Raw genomic sequence first — 18,182 nt, forward strand, 5'->3', positions numbered from 1 at the left:
TTGGCCTGACATAACATGACCAGCTGCTCTTTACAAGAGCTGCGTTTCTTCGTGTTTGGAGAAAAGGGACAGGGTAGCAGCGGATTGGATATTATGTAAGCGCTTACATTAGGATCCCTTTTTCACCAGAGTCATTTGGGCACGGATAAGGAAGTAATGGTCCTGACATCTCTCACAATTAGTCTGAAAGCTTGATAATGGTTACATAACAGTGGCTCATCATAAGAGGCTCCAACTAGACTGTGATTAATCAAATCTATCAAATATGTCTCCGGTTTCTGTGCTCCTGAGAGTTTTATATCCGTCACCTTGTTTTGAATTATAGAAATTGCATAATCTGTTACTCTTCTCCTCCGTGTAGTTCAGAGGATTGCATGGCGTTGCGTAGGACTGCACAAAATTGTAGTTGGTGTGTATCCTTTGTGCTCCACTTTCATTGAGCTGGAGTTCTACATCTCCTCTCCCTCTATACATGGATTAAAATCCCACTGAGCTATCATTGTACTGTGCACCAGAAGCCCCTTTTATTGTTTTAAATCCCTTTTCTGGATTGAGGGTTATTGTTTCAGAGACATAACAATGGATGGTAGGCCTGAAAAAAGTCAATGTGAATGCCTTCACTGTTAGGGGGAAGGGCCGGCTCATCCTCTTATATAGGCCAAATGGTATGGCCATAAGAATTGACCCATGATTTTGTGCCTTTCACTCCACCAGCTCTGCACTGCACGGTGTTGGTCAGTGTGTTCCCCTGGACAGAAGAGAAGTGCCGTCCGTGATCATCGACTATGAGGATGACAAGGAGAACATGCCCAACGAGTCCGATTACGAGGACCTGCCCAGCATGTATAAGGACGAGGACGACGACGTGGATGATGACGAGGACGAGGACGACGAAGACGACGACTCGATATTTACAAGTGAGTGACGGCAGCAGTTGTGGTGACCTTGAGGAATCTGTTGCACAAATAAAGAGAAAGTTTGGTACAAAGTTGTCGGATAATTATAGGATTTCTCCAAGATGCTTGGATGTATCAACAGAGACGTTAAGATTTCTCTGATCTACTTGTTGTCTAAGGGGAAAGACAAAGGCAGGTTGCGGAGAGTGCCAAAAAATAATAGTGTGCGTTGGCAGGAGAACTGTCTTCGCCTGTTTATCGGTCAGGTTGGCTCATGTTTACAGACGTGTCAACACATTTGCTTGACTAATCCTGATCGACAGTACTGCTAGCTTCACCCGAAGGCTCTTTGAACTCAGATGTAGTTTGACCTTCAAAGCGGGGGCCAAAAACGATGTTCACAGAAGTGTATCCAGCACCATGCTGTCAGCCACGGAAACCCTCTTCACTTGCAACCTCCCTGCAAAGCTGCTGAACTGTGCAAAGATGTCCGCGTCTTTGACACCGTCTCCTCGTTTTCCACATGGGAGCGCGTTGGAGGTTTTAAAGGTTGTGATTGGCCATGCGTGATGGGGTTGTTTAATATGCCACAGCAAGACTCTAAGGGGCATTGAAAGAGTGTGAGGAGTGCTTAAAGGTATAGGACACATTACGGCTAAACATTTAATATATTGTGCAGAACATCAAATCACAGTCAGATCACCATAGTTTAGATCATGAGATTTGAGAACGAGACATGTTTCTGGTTCCTAGAGGAATTTATCCTGCTGTAATGTGTGCAAATAACGACTAATTAATGGTGATGTTAACGTGACGATTTTCCTCATATTTATTTGTATTTCAGTTTTAAAATGTCATCTTTGTTTTTTTCCCTTATATGTGCAGTTTAAATCCAAGGTATAATCTAATTGAACCAGTTGAGACATACAGCAGACTGAAGAAAGAAGTAATTCCTGTAAATGAGGCCCTGGGTCTATGCTTCACGCCTGCGGCTCCTCTCATGTTTGACGTGATGTTTTGGTTTAGGTTCACTGGCTCAGAAGGTGCTGAGGAAAGACTCCCTGGCCATCAAACTGAGTAATCGTCCATCCAAAAGAGAGCTGGAGGAGAAAAACATCCTGCCCATGCAGACGGATGAGGAGAGACTGGAGTCGAGGCAGCAGATAGGCACCAAACTCACAAGGTGAGACAGGTTGCGCGCATCCATTTTTTAAACGCGAATACATTAACTCACATGCAACATTTACAATGTTTTCAATAAACCTGCTTGATGATGATGCTGCTGCAGCTGCCGAGAAAACGACACAGACGCTTCTCAGACGAACCGAGCGTTTTGACGTACTTTGGGCTGACGATGGCCCAATATCCTGGCTGATAGGACTGTGACTCAATCCAAAGCCGAAGCAAATACGAGCCTTTTTTCTATCAAAACACTTTTATATCATTTCATTTCTTCCTTCTCAACACCCGATAAGGATAAACGCTTTATCTCGTTAAAATGAGGCTCTGAAAATGGAGCTGACCTAATTTCAGCGATGCATCAGCCCCCCCTCTCTCTTCTCTCTTCTCTTGTCTTCTCTCTCGCGCTCACTCACTCACTCACTCACTCACTCACTCACTCTCTCTCCTCTTTCTTCCTCCTGCCTGACTTCCTCCCTCGCTGACTGAATCACCACGGTGATGCATGTGCCAAACTATCTCCACCCGACTCCTCCACACAGCAGCACCACGCAAGCAAGCAAGCCGCTTCATACCAGCAGTTTACACACACTGTACACTGGTGCAGTGCGTACAAATCGCAGGAATTTGTATACATATGTTGAGATCATGAATGTGAGTTCTAGTAATTGAACAGATCAAACAACGTAATGTTTTCTCCCCACAGGCCTCATTTGCTTGCTTTCGTCCCTCTCTTTGAACATGACTCGCTTGTCTGAATGAAGGGGGTGTAATGATGTTGTTGAGCGAGGAAGCGACCGTCAAGCATATGGGTAAAAGTGAAAAACCCAGATAGGATAATAAGATGCGAGGCGTGGGAAATATGGTTGCAAGGGAAGGGATGGAGTATTATCTAGAGACATTGGCAGACAAGTCACTGTTCCCCACTGTGATTGGAACACAGCGCGTGTTCCCAGAAGGCCTGCCTGCTTAGTCGTCATGTTCCCAAACAGCGTCCTTTGCACGGTGTCATCTGATGCACAATTCCTAATTTCATGCTTTTTGCCGGCAGCTTTGTGTCCTGTAATGTTGTTGTGCGAAGCCAATCAGAATTGATTATGGTAATGCTATTCGAGGACAGGCTGACCTCAACTTACTTGTGTTGACCTGATTCACTGGGAAAACCTCTGGAGAGCCCTTATCTCAAGGTTGGAAACTGAACGGAAGAGTTTCAGCTTTTCCCCTTGAGAAAGTTGACAAACACTGCTGTGTATTCAATATGTTTTCACTTATTATGCGATTATGTCTCTTACAGGAATAGTTTGACACGTGCTTATTTGCTCTCTAGCTTTAGAGTTGGACGTGAAGATTGATACGACTCTCATGTCCAGTTAGATTTGAAGCTACAGCTAGGAGGGGGTCAGCTTAGCTTAGCATAAAAGCTTGAAGAAGGGGGAGAAGGCTAGTAAAACCAAAACAATAAGCTGAAAGACGCTTAACTGCTAAACCCAAAAATCTGACTTTTTTGATGATAATTCTTTGTTAGCTCCGTCCTTAAGAGAGACACCTTTCACGTCACACACAGGCTGTTTTCATGGATGTCCTTATGCATCTGGGTGCACGTTGCGGTATGCAATGCTTTCCAGGCAACTCTGGCCCACAATCCACTGCACAGCGGAAGTTACGTCACATTTAATGAACCGCCGAGAGCACACAGACAGATGACAGCTCATTAGCTGCATTCCAAACTGTATTCTTTTTCTATTTACTTCAAAGTGGACTCACTCAGGATGTAGGAGCGAGAGGGGGTCAAAGCTTAAGGCGCAATGTCATGACGAAGTAGCATTTTCACATTGTATGCATACTGCATGTAGGAGTACGTACTTTGTGAGCGCAGCTGCGGTATGTACTAAAGATAAAAAGCATGGAACGCAGCTAAAGTTATTTGATTCTTATCTTAATAAATCTTGATTAGTGCAGCTACAAACAAATCTTTCTTCATATTAGCCACTTCATTAAACCTTGTGTAACTCCTTTATATAATCTCATTATTCTCAAGTCTCTCGTCATCACATTGCACAGACCAGGCAGACAAGCACTTAGCTGATAATGAGACTGCTTTAAATAAACCTGGCTGTGACAGAAATTATTGGGGAAGGAGCGTCCATATGGATGTTTGCAGACTAGTCTGTGCATGTTTACTTACAGCAGCTGCGTTTTGGCTGGCGTGATGCTGATATAATGCTCGGGCCACACTGAGAGGCGTGGAGCTTCAGTCTGAGATCCGGTGTCTTGACTTTTCCCTCCGGTGGGAGAAGAAATGACACAAGATGAGACGAGACAAGGCACTCCGAGCATAGACCTAGGCCTGCATACAGTAGCTCACAGGGCTGAGCGGCTCCAGATGGCTGTCACATCTAACGAGATGGAGACAATCATTGATCCAGCGCCTACAGTTAGGTCCACCGCCGCAGGGTCCTGACACAGTGCTATAATAAGAGTCCCCTAGTTGAGAGCACTTAGAGTGACCTTTCAGAGATTGCCTTTGGGTGCTTTAGTCATTTCAGCCACTTAGAAATTGAGGAAATTGTAGATAATCTGTGCAAAATGTGTCTCTTCAGATGTTGCAGAAAATGGTGCGACAGCGTCTGACTGTCGTGTTCCATGTGTCTTTGTGTGTGCTTGGTTTATTTTAGCTGTCTTGGTTGTTGAAACCTTTCAGCTGGTGCGGGATGGTGTCATAATCTCCTTTGCCTTATTCAGCATCGGATGAAAGCTGAGTCTTCAGGAAATATGCCTTTCACTGGCCTTCTCCCCTGCATTGCACCAACGTATTATCATGCAGGCTTTCAATTAAGAGAGAAGGACTGAGCAAAATTTGTCGCGACGTTCACCTGTCAAGCGATCAAAAGAGGGAATGGCTTATATAAGATGCAGTGGAAAAAACAACATTAAACTATGTTGCTCATAAATAAGTTGTACTCAAGCTAAAGTAAGGAAACGCTGAGTTTATGTATATTTAATTCAGTTTGGGACTAACACGTTGCAGTTTACTCTTAAGTCGAGAGTTGTCAGTTGTGATGGTACCCATGCTGTGAGACAAAATGTCAATAAGATAACCTTGCTGGCAGTTGTTGTCGAAGCTGTGTAGTGAAAACTGGGCAAAATGTAGAAACTGAGCAGCTTTCTCTGAGCTAGGCATCACTACATGTACCACTGAAGAACAGCACAGATTTTCCTCTGAACTGTGATAGTTGATGATTACATGCCATTACATGTAAAGTAGGTTGATTTGCATGATGAACTTCAGCTTTTTCCCCCCCTCATATTGATTCAGTGTTGCCATGCCGACCTAGCGCCTGTGATTATGTGCTGACCATGGATGCATGTTTCTTCCAGGCGCTTGAGTCAGAGACCCACAGCAGAGGAGCTGGAACAGAGGAACATCCTCAAACGTGAGTGTCTCAAACTTGTATATTTAACGTTTTCTCTAAGCTGGACGGTTCACACCAAAATCAAAAATACATATTTTTCATCTTGCGTCTAGTGCTGTTTTTCCATCTAGATTGTTTTGTTGCCGGCTGCAGACTTTTGGAGATATCAGCTGTAGAGTTATCTGCTTTCTCTCGAATATAATGGAGCCAGATGGCACCCGGCTTGTGGCGGTCAAAGTGCCAAAAAATTACATTTGAAAAACTCAACAAAAATGTCTCTTTATAGAAATCATGACCTAGTTACTCAAGACAATCCACAGACCTTGTTGTGGGCAGTTTCACGTAGGAACTGTTTTCTCTCTACCGAACTACAACCACCAACGTATCACCGTGCAGAAGGAAGCGTGCTCATGACAGAGCGGGATGTAAACATTAATGGCGTCCTCCTCGGCTGAGCTGTAACGTTGCTGTTGAGTTTTTTAAATGTATTTTTTGTGACGCTTTGAGCACCACAAGCCACCACTCCCATTATATTCGAGAGAAGATAGGCATGTCCATGGCTGATATCTCCAAAAATCAGCAGTTCACACACCAAAAAAATCTAGATTGATAAATAGCGCGACAGGCAAGAGGAAATAAATGAATTTTTGACTTTGTGGTGAACTGTCCCTTTAAAAAAAACATACATAGCAGTAATAAAATAGGTAAAATGCCCTCTCTAACTGTAAATTACATACACTGCAGCAAAGCATGACTCCATATTTGTAGCAGCCGTCAGTGCATGCAGGCTTCACATAGTGCAGCCTGGTGCTTTGAGGGGCCTGGTTATGTGAGCGCTAGTTGCGAGCATCTCTTCCCTTTTATTCCTCCTCGGTCTGCCGTTTCATCTGAGGCATGCAGGCAGGCAGCAGGGCTCCCCGAGGAGTCACGTCGAGGGAGACGGGTTCCTCAGCTCAAACACATGCAGTATCAGAGAGAAGCAGTTCTGTTGCCTGGGACTTTGCGGCTCTCACATCAAAGGCTGATTTACCAGCAGTCCCTGCGCTCCTAGAGGCTCCTGCGTGATTGGCAGAGTGCAGGGGGAAAACACAAAGGCGAAGAATTCATGAGTGACAAGTCATGTCCTCGCCGTCAGACTCGCATATACAGTAACAAGGTTAAACAAACAGGCTTTATGTTCAGGAGGGTTAACCGTCTGGAATCCAAAAATGGGAATTGCACTGCAGTAAGTGTTTAGCACGAGCACAAATTCAGTTTGACTGCTGAAGCCTTTGCAAACAGGAGCAGCGTCCCAGCATGCTTCTTGTTTGCTCTTGTCTCGCCTTTTAACTTGCTCCTCTGAGCCTCTGTCTCTGTTAAATGACTTATAGTACAAGACGTGGATGTTTTTTCTTTTTTTTTTTAAAGAGATGCAAGACCTCAACGTGATCAGCATTTTTTTCCTTGTAAAACCCTTAAATAGGCCAATCACTTGATCGTAAACATGGACTAAAAAGCCCTGGGACAGCTTGAAAGGAACAAAGCAATCATTCTCCCCTGATACTCATCCCTAACAGTATTAAACAGCCAATGATGGAAAATATTTTAGGATATAAGAAACTTATCCAATTTAGTGTGAGTCTAATGAGCCGTATTATGCAAATGGTGTGTTTGTTCCCCCTTTCAGTGATTTCCAAACATTTCTATTTGCATGTGCCTGAACTGGCGGTGTAACACTCAACCTCTCGTTCTCTGCAGCTCGCAATGAGCAAGAGGAAATGGAGGAGAAGCGGGAGATCAAACGAAGGCTAACACGAAAGGTGAGTCCAAAATAGCTCCAAAGGTGCAAACCCACATTTGTTCTGTGATCTTTGGAGGGGGTAAATTGTCGGCCAGCACAAACAAACACTGTGACAGTGACTCATCTGTAGCGAGAAGTCAGAGTCTCTCGTCTGTTACGGACGTGTTGTTGTAGTTCTCAGGTCTCCCCCAGGAGACAACAATGCCCTTGTTGCCCTTGGTCCTTCAGCATTTTGGCTGCCAAATCCTTCGACCCCATAGGGAGGTGTTGAGCATGTTCCCATCACTTTCGATTAGATTATAGCACTTCCTGCTCACCTGCAGACATGCTGCTCAAAGCAAAAAATCTCACAGCTGTTGAGGTATTTTATTTTATGCATCGCATGCCTTATGGTATACAGTGTAGAAAGTTCACTGGTGCCATATTTGTGTTTTAAGCAAAATGTACTGTATATACCTGTAGGTTAACGTAATATAGAATACAAATGTAGTATAGAGTATTGCCTGACTAAAACTGGATTTTAGGAGGTGGATACAGAGTTAAAAAAATAAAAATATGTGATGTATATTTCCAACTTTACACCTGACCTTGGCCTACTAGCAAGTTCTGGCATATTTACAATAATGTTAATGTGAAAAAAGCAGAATAATGATGATAATAATAATAAAGATATCTGCTAATACTGATTTTTATACTTAACGACATAACAAATGTTATTTGAAAATGTTGGCTAAGGTATAACACACCAATGTGCTTTATATGGAGCACTGAAACAGTCGAAATACAAAATAGATAAACAAATAAATGGCTCAATAAATAAATAGCTGTGGCATTAAATGCACTACAAGAATATTAAAAATAAATGTTGGCACTAATTTATGAAATATGACATACATTGAAATTTCTGTTTTATTTTGCTCCTGTATTCACTAACCTTTATATTAACTCCCCTATCCATTTGATTTCCCATTTTATTTATTCATTAAAGTTTTTTTTTACTTTACATATTTATTTATGTGTTATTTTCCCTTTGCATTTTTCCCTGGTATTTCTTTCCCCAATTTCTTTCTGTATTTTCTTAATACATTTCTTTATGAATTTCTGCTTTTGACTGTTTCAGTCCTCTGTACTTGTCTCGGGTTCTCTCTGATGAACCTACATTAGAAATACTGAATGTTCAAGTTTCTATAAGGAGTTGGAATATATGTGGTTCTAAAAAGTTGCTCACCAAGATGGGGAGTAGCAATACTTTACCTGGTTTTCTTTTCTTTAACTCTGTCTTTCTGCTCTTGTTCCAGTTGAGCCAGAGGCCCACTGTAGAGGAGCTGAGACAGGCCAAAATTCTCATCCGATTCAGTGACTACGTGGAGGTGTCAGATGCCCAGGACTATGACAGGCGGGCAGATAAACCCTGGACCCGGCTCACAGCAGCTGACAAGGCCAGTATCACTTACACTAATCTAACAGTTAAATTGAGATAATCTTGAAATAATCCCAGGATCCCTCCTTGCCTGCTTTCAAATGTCTTTAAACACCATCATGCAACCCTTCCCCCCTCCCACCTCCCGTCTGAGCCTCATGTGATGCAACCCGTAAGGCAGGAGAGTAATGGCCGGAGGATGTGTTCCTCCTCTCTAGTTACAGCAAGTTCCACCTCAGCTGTTTGGTTCCCTGATGTGAGTAAACACCCTGGAGCAGTCCTGCTGCTCGCTGCCCAGCGGTCCACGCTTCTAACTTTTAATGAGTTCTTGATTTTGTTGCGGTGCAGCGATGCTGCCTCCTTTGCTTTGATGCTGCGCAGCTCTGAGCACGCCAGGTCACACCTGAGGACCACTCATGTGGAAATCACGGGGATTCAGCGTTTTGATTATGCAACAGCTCCCCTTACATAAGAGCATAATCGGACGAGCAGTGCCTCAGGACCCCTCAGCCGCAGCGCTTCTCAGCTGACATTTTTTCCTGCTTCTACCGTCTAAACACAGATTTGAATATTGTTTGCTCTCCTGTCTCTGAAGCATCCTCCCCAAGGCCGGAGACGTCCCCCTTGAGTCATACTAAATAGCAACAACAATGACATCACCTGGCTGGGTTGCTACCACACAACCTATTAGAGGAGACATATGATTTCAATAAAGGCACAGCACACCATTTTATTTCCTGGAATTTTGACTCATCCCCACTTTGAGAATCTCTTTGCAATCTTTGTGCCCTTGGGCAAAGCAATCGGTCCTCCACTGCTCCAGTGGTGTAACTTAAAAGGTCACGGTTCACTGGGCATTGTCCCAAATGAGTGTGTGTCTAACTACATGAATGGGAAACAGCTTTGGGTTGTGCTCTAATACCTTCCTGGAAAAGAGAAAAAGTACTGCTGGTAAATGCGTACCTCTGCTCTTTGGTGATTTGGGACTATATTACACACTGTGTAATTCATACATCTGATCTCAGCTCCCTTGGATTCATCAAACTATTTGTTTTGAACAATGTTCTGGTGTCAAAATCTCAAAAATGAGAGAAAGCATTGCTTCTCTAATGTTTTTTTCTCTCAGAAGTTGATAGTGTCACTAGAGATCTGAGGTATGTAAGAATGTTAGGTTCTTTTGTTCACGCTGTGCTGAACGCCAGTGATAGCAGGGTAAAGTTGTGTTTTTCTGTTTGAGTAAGTTTAAGAGCTGAGTGATAGGTATTTTGTATTTTGCCTGACAGAAGATGTGGTTGTCAAGAAAATACTTTCAGAGCTTCTGTTTACATATTTGAAAAACTTAAAAGACATTATTCAATGTTTCATTTTCAACTCAAGTAAGACTCATTTTTATCTCCAGGTTTAAACTCGATATTAACTGTACAACAATTACCCTAACTACAACCTTTGGATACTCTGTTGTAATGGTACTGTTTTGGTTGCTTGTAAAGCTGGAGATCCTAGAAATATATTTACTCCACTGCACTTATATTTTTTGCTCTTGAACATGACATCTGCTAAGTGCCCGGTCTTATGGTCATCTGAAAGATCCAGTGCATCGCCTACGCCCAAATTATATGGGAAAGTAGCAGAGCTCACCTTTAGGGTCAGATCAGACCCATATTTTTGAGCTCTTATTTTAAATCTCCTCAAAGCTCTTCATAAAGGAGGACTGCTAGGACTGAGTGACAAAAACAAATGTCACAATACAAATACTACGACAGTGTTGTAGGGATGACTATTTGTACTTCCACAAAATATTAATACAAGAGCTTGTTTGATAAATATTCATTGGCAATGTGAATATAATGACTAATTGGGTAAATGCAAGTATTGAAACAAGTAGAACAGTCTGGTAAGTTCAGAAAAATTACATCACTTTACTGTTAAACCAGGAAAAGACACTTGACACTGATATATAGTCTCATATCACAATAACAGTCATGTACTTGAGGAGGAAATAGAGTACGGCTTGATGTATTTCCAATCTTTTCCATGATTTTTAGTCCTTTTCAATCTAAAATGTGTTTGTAATCTTTAGGTTTTGATCCAAGAACTGACTGCTGCTACTGCCTTGGGGTTCTAAAAATACTATTACGTCTATATACTTTATGTGTTTTTAACATATGTAAATCCATGGTATCACCTATTCATCGTAGTTGAATCACAAGCGGACTACCCGAGCAGACCAGCAACAGATTGCATATTATTGTTCATACTCTTAGATGTCTCAAGAGGAGGAAATTGAGGGCTCTTGTGATGCGAGAAGAGAATTCGGCGGAATCATTCATGGCCTCGAGATAAGCCTAAATGATGCATGAAGCATGCTAAAAGGAGGTAGAGTCGGAGCTTAGAGGCTGCAGTTTGTGTACTAAGCCCTCTGCAGCTTTTTCTCAAATTCCCTTCTTGTTTGTCCTCTGCAGGCAGCTATACGGAAGGAGCTCAACGACTTCAAGAGCAATGAGATGGAAGTGCACGAGTCGAGTCGCCATTTAACCAGGTAATGTGCGCGATCACGTGTGCCTCAATATCAACTTCAGCGTGCAGCTGGAGTGATTTGTATGCTGTATTGGCTGTACAGTGCAGCGAGCTCCAGCTGAGGTGATGAAATGTGATGAAATGTTTGAAACAATACTTTTTGTGTTCATCTTCCAGGTTTCACAGACCATAGTAGACTACCACTCACTGTCTCGAGCAGTGCCGGACCGGCGCTCTCCTCCACTGAGAACCTTAAGTGCTGGACAGTAAAAATGGTGCCCGTTTCTACAATAAGGCCATGTCTTCTGAAATGCCTTTTCAAGACCCACACAACTGAGTCGGTACTACGCTCCAAGATGCAGACACCCACTACTCCATCCATTGTAGTAGCACATAATGACTCCAGTTGATTCACATCGCCCCTCTGTGGAATTCGCTCGACTGTCTCTGCTGAGCTCTCAGGCAGGCGCTCAGTTCTGCGGGAGAGCTTTTGTTCGCAATTGATTGACACCTTCGACATCCGGCTGAGGGCGACCGCACCTCGACTCATCAATAAACACCAGTGGACGTGTCTCAGTGGACATGTTTTTATCCCTCTTCTTTACTCCGGTCTCCTCTACGGACAGCTCTGTGCAAGGATGCGGGGATGACTGTTCTGAGCTCAGTCTATCAGCAGGAGATCCATCTTAACTCAACCTGCTGGGACTTTAAAAAAAAAAAGGAAAAAAAAAACAGCTTAGAAGACACACAGGAGGGGAGGGACGGGGTCCAACATTAGAATCATGTGCAATATTTTTTTTTCCTTTTGCTTTTCCTAGGCTATAGCACCCCCTAGAGTCCCCTCTGTGTCATTACTCTGTAGTCCTGACTTTTTCTTCCTCTTCCCCTCATACGTGCAATTCTCACTGTACCGACGACATCTAATTGCTAACTGTGAATTTGAGAGTTTTGCTCTCTCCAAATGTACATTGTGTTTATACTGAGGAAGGCAAATTACATTTAAAGAAGAATCATGCTTGACCAAGTTTCATTCATGTCACAATCTTATGAAATTTATTGTAAAAAAAAATGCAGCTGGCAGATATATTCTGGTTCCAGTGTGTTGCAACTATTATCTGTTTTATATTTTTTTGTTTTTGATAGAGGCACTCGGATCATAAATGATTCATTTTCACGTTTTTAACGTCTCAGCTCGACCACATTGTCGTCTGACATTTTTTGTGTTTGCAGCAGTGTGTTTAATGATCTTTGCTCATAATGTGCATTGTATTATACACTTTACTTTTATACTCATAAGCTTTTGACCAAGCAATATCTGTTGTTTGTAGAGAAGAAGTTAAACTACAGGTGTATTACCCAGTTATTTTTTTTGTTATTTTTTACTGTGCTTATACACTACGCCTCACTTCAGGGTTTTAATTTTCTTTTATACTTTACGAAGGCTTTATTCAGGAGGACTTTTTCTGCTTTTTTCTCGACTGAGCCACCAAAAAAAACCATCTTCAACAGCTTAACAACACATTAGGACAAGATTTGAGTCTCAAGTCTGCAATTGAACATGATGCATTCTCAATTTTGGAAAACACGAGTACAGATTTTACTGAATTCACTGAGTCAGGATTTTTAAATTTTTATCGCTAAAATTCTTTGCACTGTTAAGAGTTTGGCTTTACAACGGTCACTGTTTTGAGGTCAGGGCCCAAGTGTGTAAAATATTGTTGAATTTCTGATCTGTGACCATCTCGTTTCTTCACTTTGATGGTCTTGTTATCACCGATCCTACGCCACTGTTCCAATGCTCATAAGCTTTACGTACACAGACTATTTTTATTATTTTTTACTGTTTTACTTTTAAAGTTGCAATATGAAATTCACGTTCGTCAGATGAAGAAAAGCAGTAGACATGATGCATCTGTTTGCAAAGGAAAACGTGTTCTCCCTCATTTTCAAGGTCTCCAATCAGTGATGGATAGATGACCCAATAGAACCTGGGAACCGAGAATATAAAAAATTGTTTTGCACTTTATGATTTTTATGTAAATTAATAGGGGTTTTGTTAGAGTTCGGAGCACGCATCACAATGCTCCTTTTTAAAATCAAATCTTCACTGGGTCATCTAATCTCAGAGACTTTGAAATGTGAGGTATTTTATTTGTGTGTTAGAACCAGCTTCTGTATGATTCCAGCATCATGCCATTGTTTGAAATTTTCCGTCCATAGGTTCAGTACAATAGAGCATAAATAGGAATGAATTTATACAAAATACGCTCCAGTTCTCATTTCAGCTCTAAGAAACAAACCTGAGCCGCTGGGCAGAGCATGAGGTTTTTTTTTTTTTCTTCCCCCATTTTGCTGGAATCAAGGAACATGAATTCAGCAATAATCTGTTTCCTTTTACATGTTGGTGGAGCAACTGAACGAATCTGAAAGTGTTCCTTTTTTTTTTCATTTTTGAAATACAGAATACCATGTAAAGGATACGTCATGCCAATTAAATCCCATTTCTGAATGCATTTCAACTGTTTGAATTATTATTTTTGAGATAAAAAAATCAACAAGACGAGAATATTACAATGATACCGACGCATTCTTGTGATTTTAAACTATTGGGACATTTATGACAGTAGACTCTTTTGCTAATGTTAAGTTTGCCAGAGCCTCATCCAGATTTATTGCAAAAGATTTTAATTTTTGTCAGATATTTTCAATCAGGCTCGAAATTGTTTTCATTTTTCTCTCCTGTAAGGCCTGTATTTATCTTGTATTACACTACTTCATGATGAATTTGCTTTTGAATGATGACACATGGTCAGGTAGTTCGGAAGAATCACATCTGGTCTCAGGTTGTAAGGGAACTCCTTATGAATGCAGTGGTATTGTGGCAAGCATACTTCAAGAGGTTGGGCCTTGAAAACACAGCCGTTCCTTTTTTAACTAAGAGAGATCTGATGCCGACTACAAATAAGTGACGCCTTCACAAAAAAAAAAAGAATAATGAATGGACCTTGCATCGTTGAATGTATCCAGTTGAGCAGGGCGTTATCTGCACCTGCTCTCATATAAAAGAAGTTGATGTTTGACGTGCTGTATCATTCAATCTAAAAAGGTTCAAAGTTTTTCAGGCTTGTCTTAAAATAGTGGTCACATGTCCATATAGTATGTGACAATGTTTGCTTACTTACCTTAGAAGTGCATTAGGAAGGGATCTTATAACCACTATGAACAGTGGGAATTGTAACAGCCAGCAAAGACTGCTTTAATTAAACTTTTGTTGAATTATAGTCATAAACTTTACTATGAAGCTATAGTTCCTGTTCTTTTCTTCAGGCCCTCCACTCATTAAAACATCACCTTGATAATCTTCTGCTGAATTCACATAGAAAACTGGAGACTGGCAGAGAATATTCAACAGTTTGTGCTGTGTTTATAAGCATTAGAGATGTGAACAAACCTCCCACAGTATGTGTCTGAAAACAACATTCATTTGCTTCCAGTTTTAGGTAAGTCTGTAAATCAGTTTGCATCTTTTCTCACTGTAGTGGGACTAAACTTTATTTTGCATTTAGTTCACAGGTCATGTTTCTAGATAAAGAATGAAGTTCTGCCCACACTGAAACCTTTAATGTAAAGTATTGCAACATTTTGCACGACATTAAGAGTATATTACTTTTGCATTAGTGTAATATCTGCCTCTGAAATGTAGTGAAGTAGACATATAAAGTTGCTTAAAATGAAAATACTCAAAGTAGCCCTACCTTGAGTTTGTAGTATATACACTACTCAAAATGAGTTAGGGGTATTGGGATATGGGTGCATATTTGCATTAGCGTGGACATGCAAAACAAGTCAAATGAAATGTGTTGCTTTATTTTTGGGGACCAAACACATAAAAAATCAGATATGTCACAGAATAACACTAAGTGAAACACTAAAATACCCAATATCCCTAAATAATTCTGAGTCGTGTACTTAGCTATAGGCCTATTCCACTACAAGCAGTCACAAAAGTCTTATTTGCAGCTTGACAATAACACTGCTCCACACCACCTACAGTAAAAACCCATTTGGCTGCAACAAATGTAGAAAAAAAAGGGGGATGACCTGAAAAAAGGAGTGAAAGCCCCGGGCTTCCTCTTGCTCAGGGTCGCTGTGTCCTCGACAGGAGAAAGCTCCAGGTCAAGCTTTGCTGTTTGCGCCACTAGATGGCGAGAAACACAACAGAATCAGAGGCTGTAGACTGAGCCGGGCTCGTGTGGCCTTGTGAAATGGCGTCCTGATGAGATGGTGCTCCAAGTTATTTGCCTAGTCACCACTAGTCTAACATAAATAGACCCGCAACGAAGCTGAAATGTAGACTTTACTGACGGGGAAGTAACGACGTTGCGTTCAGGTGCTTGTAAACGACAGTTTTCTGTGGTATTCAACAGTTGACAGCTGATAAGTTCGGCCTGCGTGTGAAGTAAGCGGACCACACTGAGTGGTATTATTTTCCTCGTGAGCCTCCGTAGCGATAACACCGCGGCAGATAAGAGGACGCGCTCCAGCAGCCGCACACCAAACATTTTATACGAGCTATGTTTACGCCTCTCATCTGTTCACCGCCTCGCTTGACTGAAACTGACGCAAAGCCTCACGGGAAATGTATTCACGACGCCAACGGCCGCGGCGGTTGGACGCTCGCCGGGACAATACACTTCCCACAACCCACCGCGTTGTTGTTAGCGACCCCCATCTTGTGTCCTCCTCATGAATATATATCAGGCAGTATTTGCGTAGGAGGTCGGCCGACGTTCATTTCATATTCCAGCGCTGTATTTCGGTCTAAATGGGACGCACAGTCACGTCTCCGCCCTGATCTGTCCCCGCGCCCAGCCTCTTTACAGCGGATTGAATCGCTAAAATGTTTTTTCTGGAGCAGCGGAGGAGACTCCGACGGGGAGAGGACGGCGAGAAGTGAATGACTACCAGCGGAATAAGTCGGCAACACCGCCCAGTCGGCGGACATTTACCACGGCGGGCACGTATTCAGGCTTTTAAATGTAGAGGTTGTAGGTGTAACCAAGTGCGCACCGTTATTTATTTAGAGCGGGGGACTTTTCATTGGCAGAGATGGAAAGTGTGCAGGCTGTCGCTGAGGATGGCGCGTCGGATGGAGGCGCGACCAAGTTAATGAAGAAGCCCAGCGGACTGTCTGTCGCCCGGGGGACTCCGGCGGATGATGGCGGTGGACATTTGGCACCCTCCCGCGTAGAGGCAAAGAACGGGACGAGCCTCGCTCATTCCGCCTCCACCGTGGGATCTAGTGCGTCAAACCGAGCCGTGGCGTCTAATGGCCGGGGCTCATCCAGCAACTCCAGCTCTCTCCTGTTGAGACGGAGGCGCTTGAAGAGGAACCTCTCCGCCGCAGCTGCAGCCACCGCCACCCCAGCTGTCACCGCCGCCTGCGGCGCCAAGATGAACTCGGCCCTGTCCTCTGCGTCTCTACACACCCGGAGTCTGGATAGGAAGACTCTTCTGAAGCACCGACAGAACATGCAGCTGCAGCCCGCCGATCGCGAGTGGGTGAGAGCGGACCTCCACCGGGGCTCCATACATGTCCACGACAGACTGACGCCCTCATATCCCAGACCGGTCCTTTGCACTATGGACACCACAGCCGGCGAGGTGGCGCTCCGTCTGAGCAAACTCTGCAGTAAGTCGAGCTCCGTTATGCGCATTTTTTGTAAAGATAACCCCAAGACTGACCAAAATGGCAACTGCAATGTGAAGTATGAGTATAACGATAACCCGTGCAAGGTGAATGAAGACTCGAGTATAAAATGCAGCCACCTGACTCGCCTGGAGTCCACCGAGCTGAGGGGCCATCCCAGTGACAGGCTGAGACTGCTGCTCATGGAGAATGCAGATGAGAGGCAAAAGCAACAGGACGTTGATGGAAAACTTTTCACCCCAGAATCAGAGTCACAAGACAACATAACCTGTTCTCTGTCTGATTTAAACTCTAACTCTAACATAGACACCCCCAACGATGACGACTCTGAGCACAGGAACGGTGTGGACAGCTATGGATTAAATTCTGGCTCGGATGTGGAGAGCAGTGCTTTTGATGACCTGAGCTCCGGGGCCCGGCTCAGCGAGCACAGGGACTCCCTCAGCGACGACATGGTCCTGGGCACAGAGGCGTCCATCCTCAGCCCCTCGTTCGATAGCGCCACAGAGGGCCACGACATGTACGGCAGCTCCTCGGACGAGCTGGAGCTCGACTGTCCTGCGTCGAGCTCGAGTATGGACCCCATCTCCCAACATCACACCAATGGGATCGCTGCTGTCACTGCCAACTACCAGCAGTGCAACATGGAACATTTAAACAACATGGCAAACAATATGGGAGCAGAGAGCAGACTCAACCCACACAGTCTGGGCAGCCTGCCACCCAGCAGTAGTGGCGGCTCATTGTCAAGAGCCTGTTCTACAGGTAATACACCTGACATCCAAGATCCGGACTGTGGCCGAAGTGCTCTAAAATCAGGGCTGACGGCAGATCACAACGGAGATTCCTGTGATTCCAGCCCCACGCTGTATGTTCAGCTGCACGGTGAGGCTGTCAGGAGACTTAGTCCAGATGAGAGCCCTCTGCAGATCCAGAATGACTTTCTCTTTAAGCTTGGATTTAAGGACCCGTGGAGAGTTCAAGAGGAAGGCCTTAACACAGAAATCGGCTCCTTGTTACGTTTCTATGCCGGTAAGTTCAATGATACGATCTCACTGCCTCTGATCAGGTCTCTGCTCATTCTAGGACTTGTTGAGGCCTTGCCCTGTGGCACACTACACACTTTGGACTGCAGATCCTGTGTGTTGTGGGGTGTGTAACAGGTTGTCAACCTGTATCACAAAATGAGACAGGTGCATTACTGCAGGTGTCTCATCATTACATTGTATGAATCGAGCAAAGCAACAGTTTATTTCCTTTTTGCACG

At 43.4% G+C, this 18,182-nt stretch overlaps 2 protein-coding genes across 3 annotated transcripts in view; both read left to right on the forward strand.

Moving 5' to 3' along the window:
- The window catches only part of LOC311266173 (phosphatase and actin regulator 1-like), a 66,715-nt gene extending 52,997 nt beyond the window's left edge, over positions 1–13,718 (forward strand). For both annotated transcript variants that reach the window (XM_084368386.1, XM_084368385.1), the window contains exons 6-12: positions 715–917; positions 1,923–2,079; positions 5,454–5,509; positions 7,226–7,287; positions 8,567–8,711; positions 11,155–11,227; positions 11,383–13,718. In XM_084368386.1, the coding sequence (XP_084224512.1) occupies positions 715–917; positions 1,923–2,079; positions 5,454–5,509; positions 7,226–7,287; positions 8,567–8,711; positions 11,155–11,227; positions 11,383–11,398 (712 nt within the window). In that variant the 3' untranslated portion in view covers positions 11,399–13,718. The remainder of the gene's footprint in view (positions 1–714; positions 918–1,922; positions 2,080–5,453; positions 5,510–7,225; positions 7,288–8,566; positions 8,712–11,154; positions 11,228–11,382) is intronic.
- Positions 13,719–15,785: 2,067 nt separating this feature from the next.
- phlpp1 (PH domain and leucine rich repeat protein phosphatase 1) overlaps positions 15,786–18,182 on the forward strand; it is a 48,491-nt gene continuing 46,094 nt past the window's right edge. The window contains exon 1 of the mRNA XM_084368376.1: positions 15,786–17,947. Within this exon, the coding sequence (XP_084224502.1) occupies positions 16,315–17,947 (1,633 nt within the window). The 5' untranslated portion in view covers positions 15,786–16,314. The remainder of the gene's footprint in view (positions 17,948–18,182) is intronic.

This window comes from Pagrus pagrus (genome assembly GCF_965226575.1).
Source record: "Pagrus pagrus genome assembly, chromosome: 12".
Taxonomy (NCBI): Eukaryota; Metazoa; Chordata; class Actinopteri; order Spariformes; family Sparidae; genus Pagrus; species Pagrus pagrus.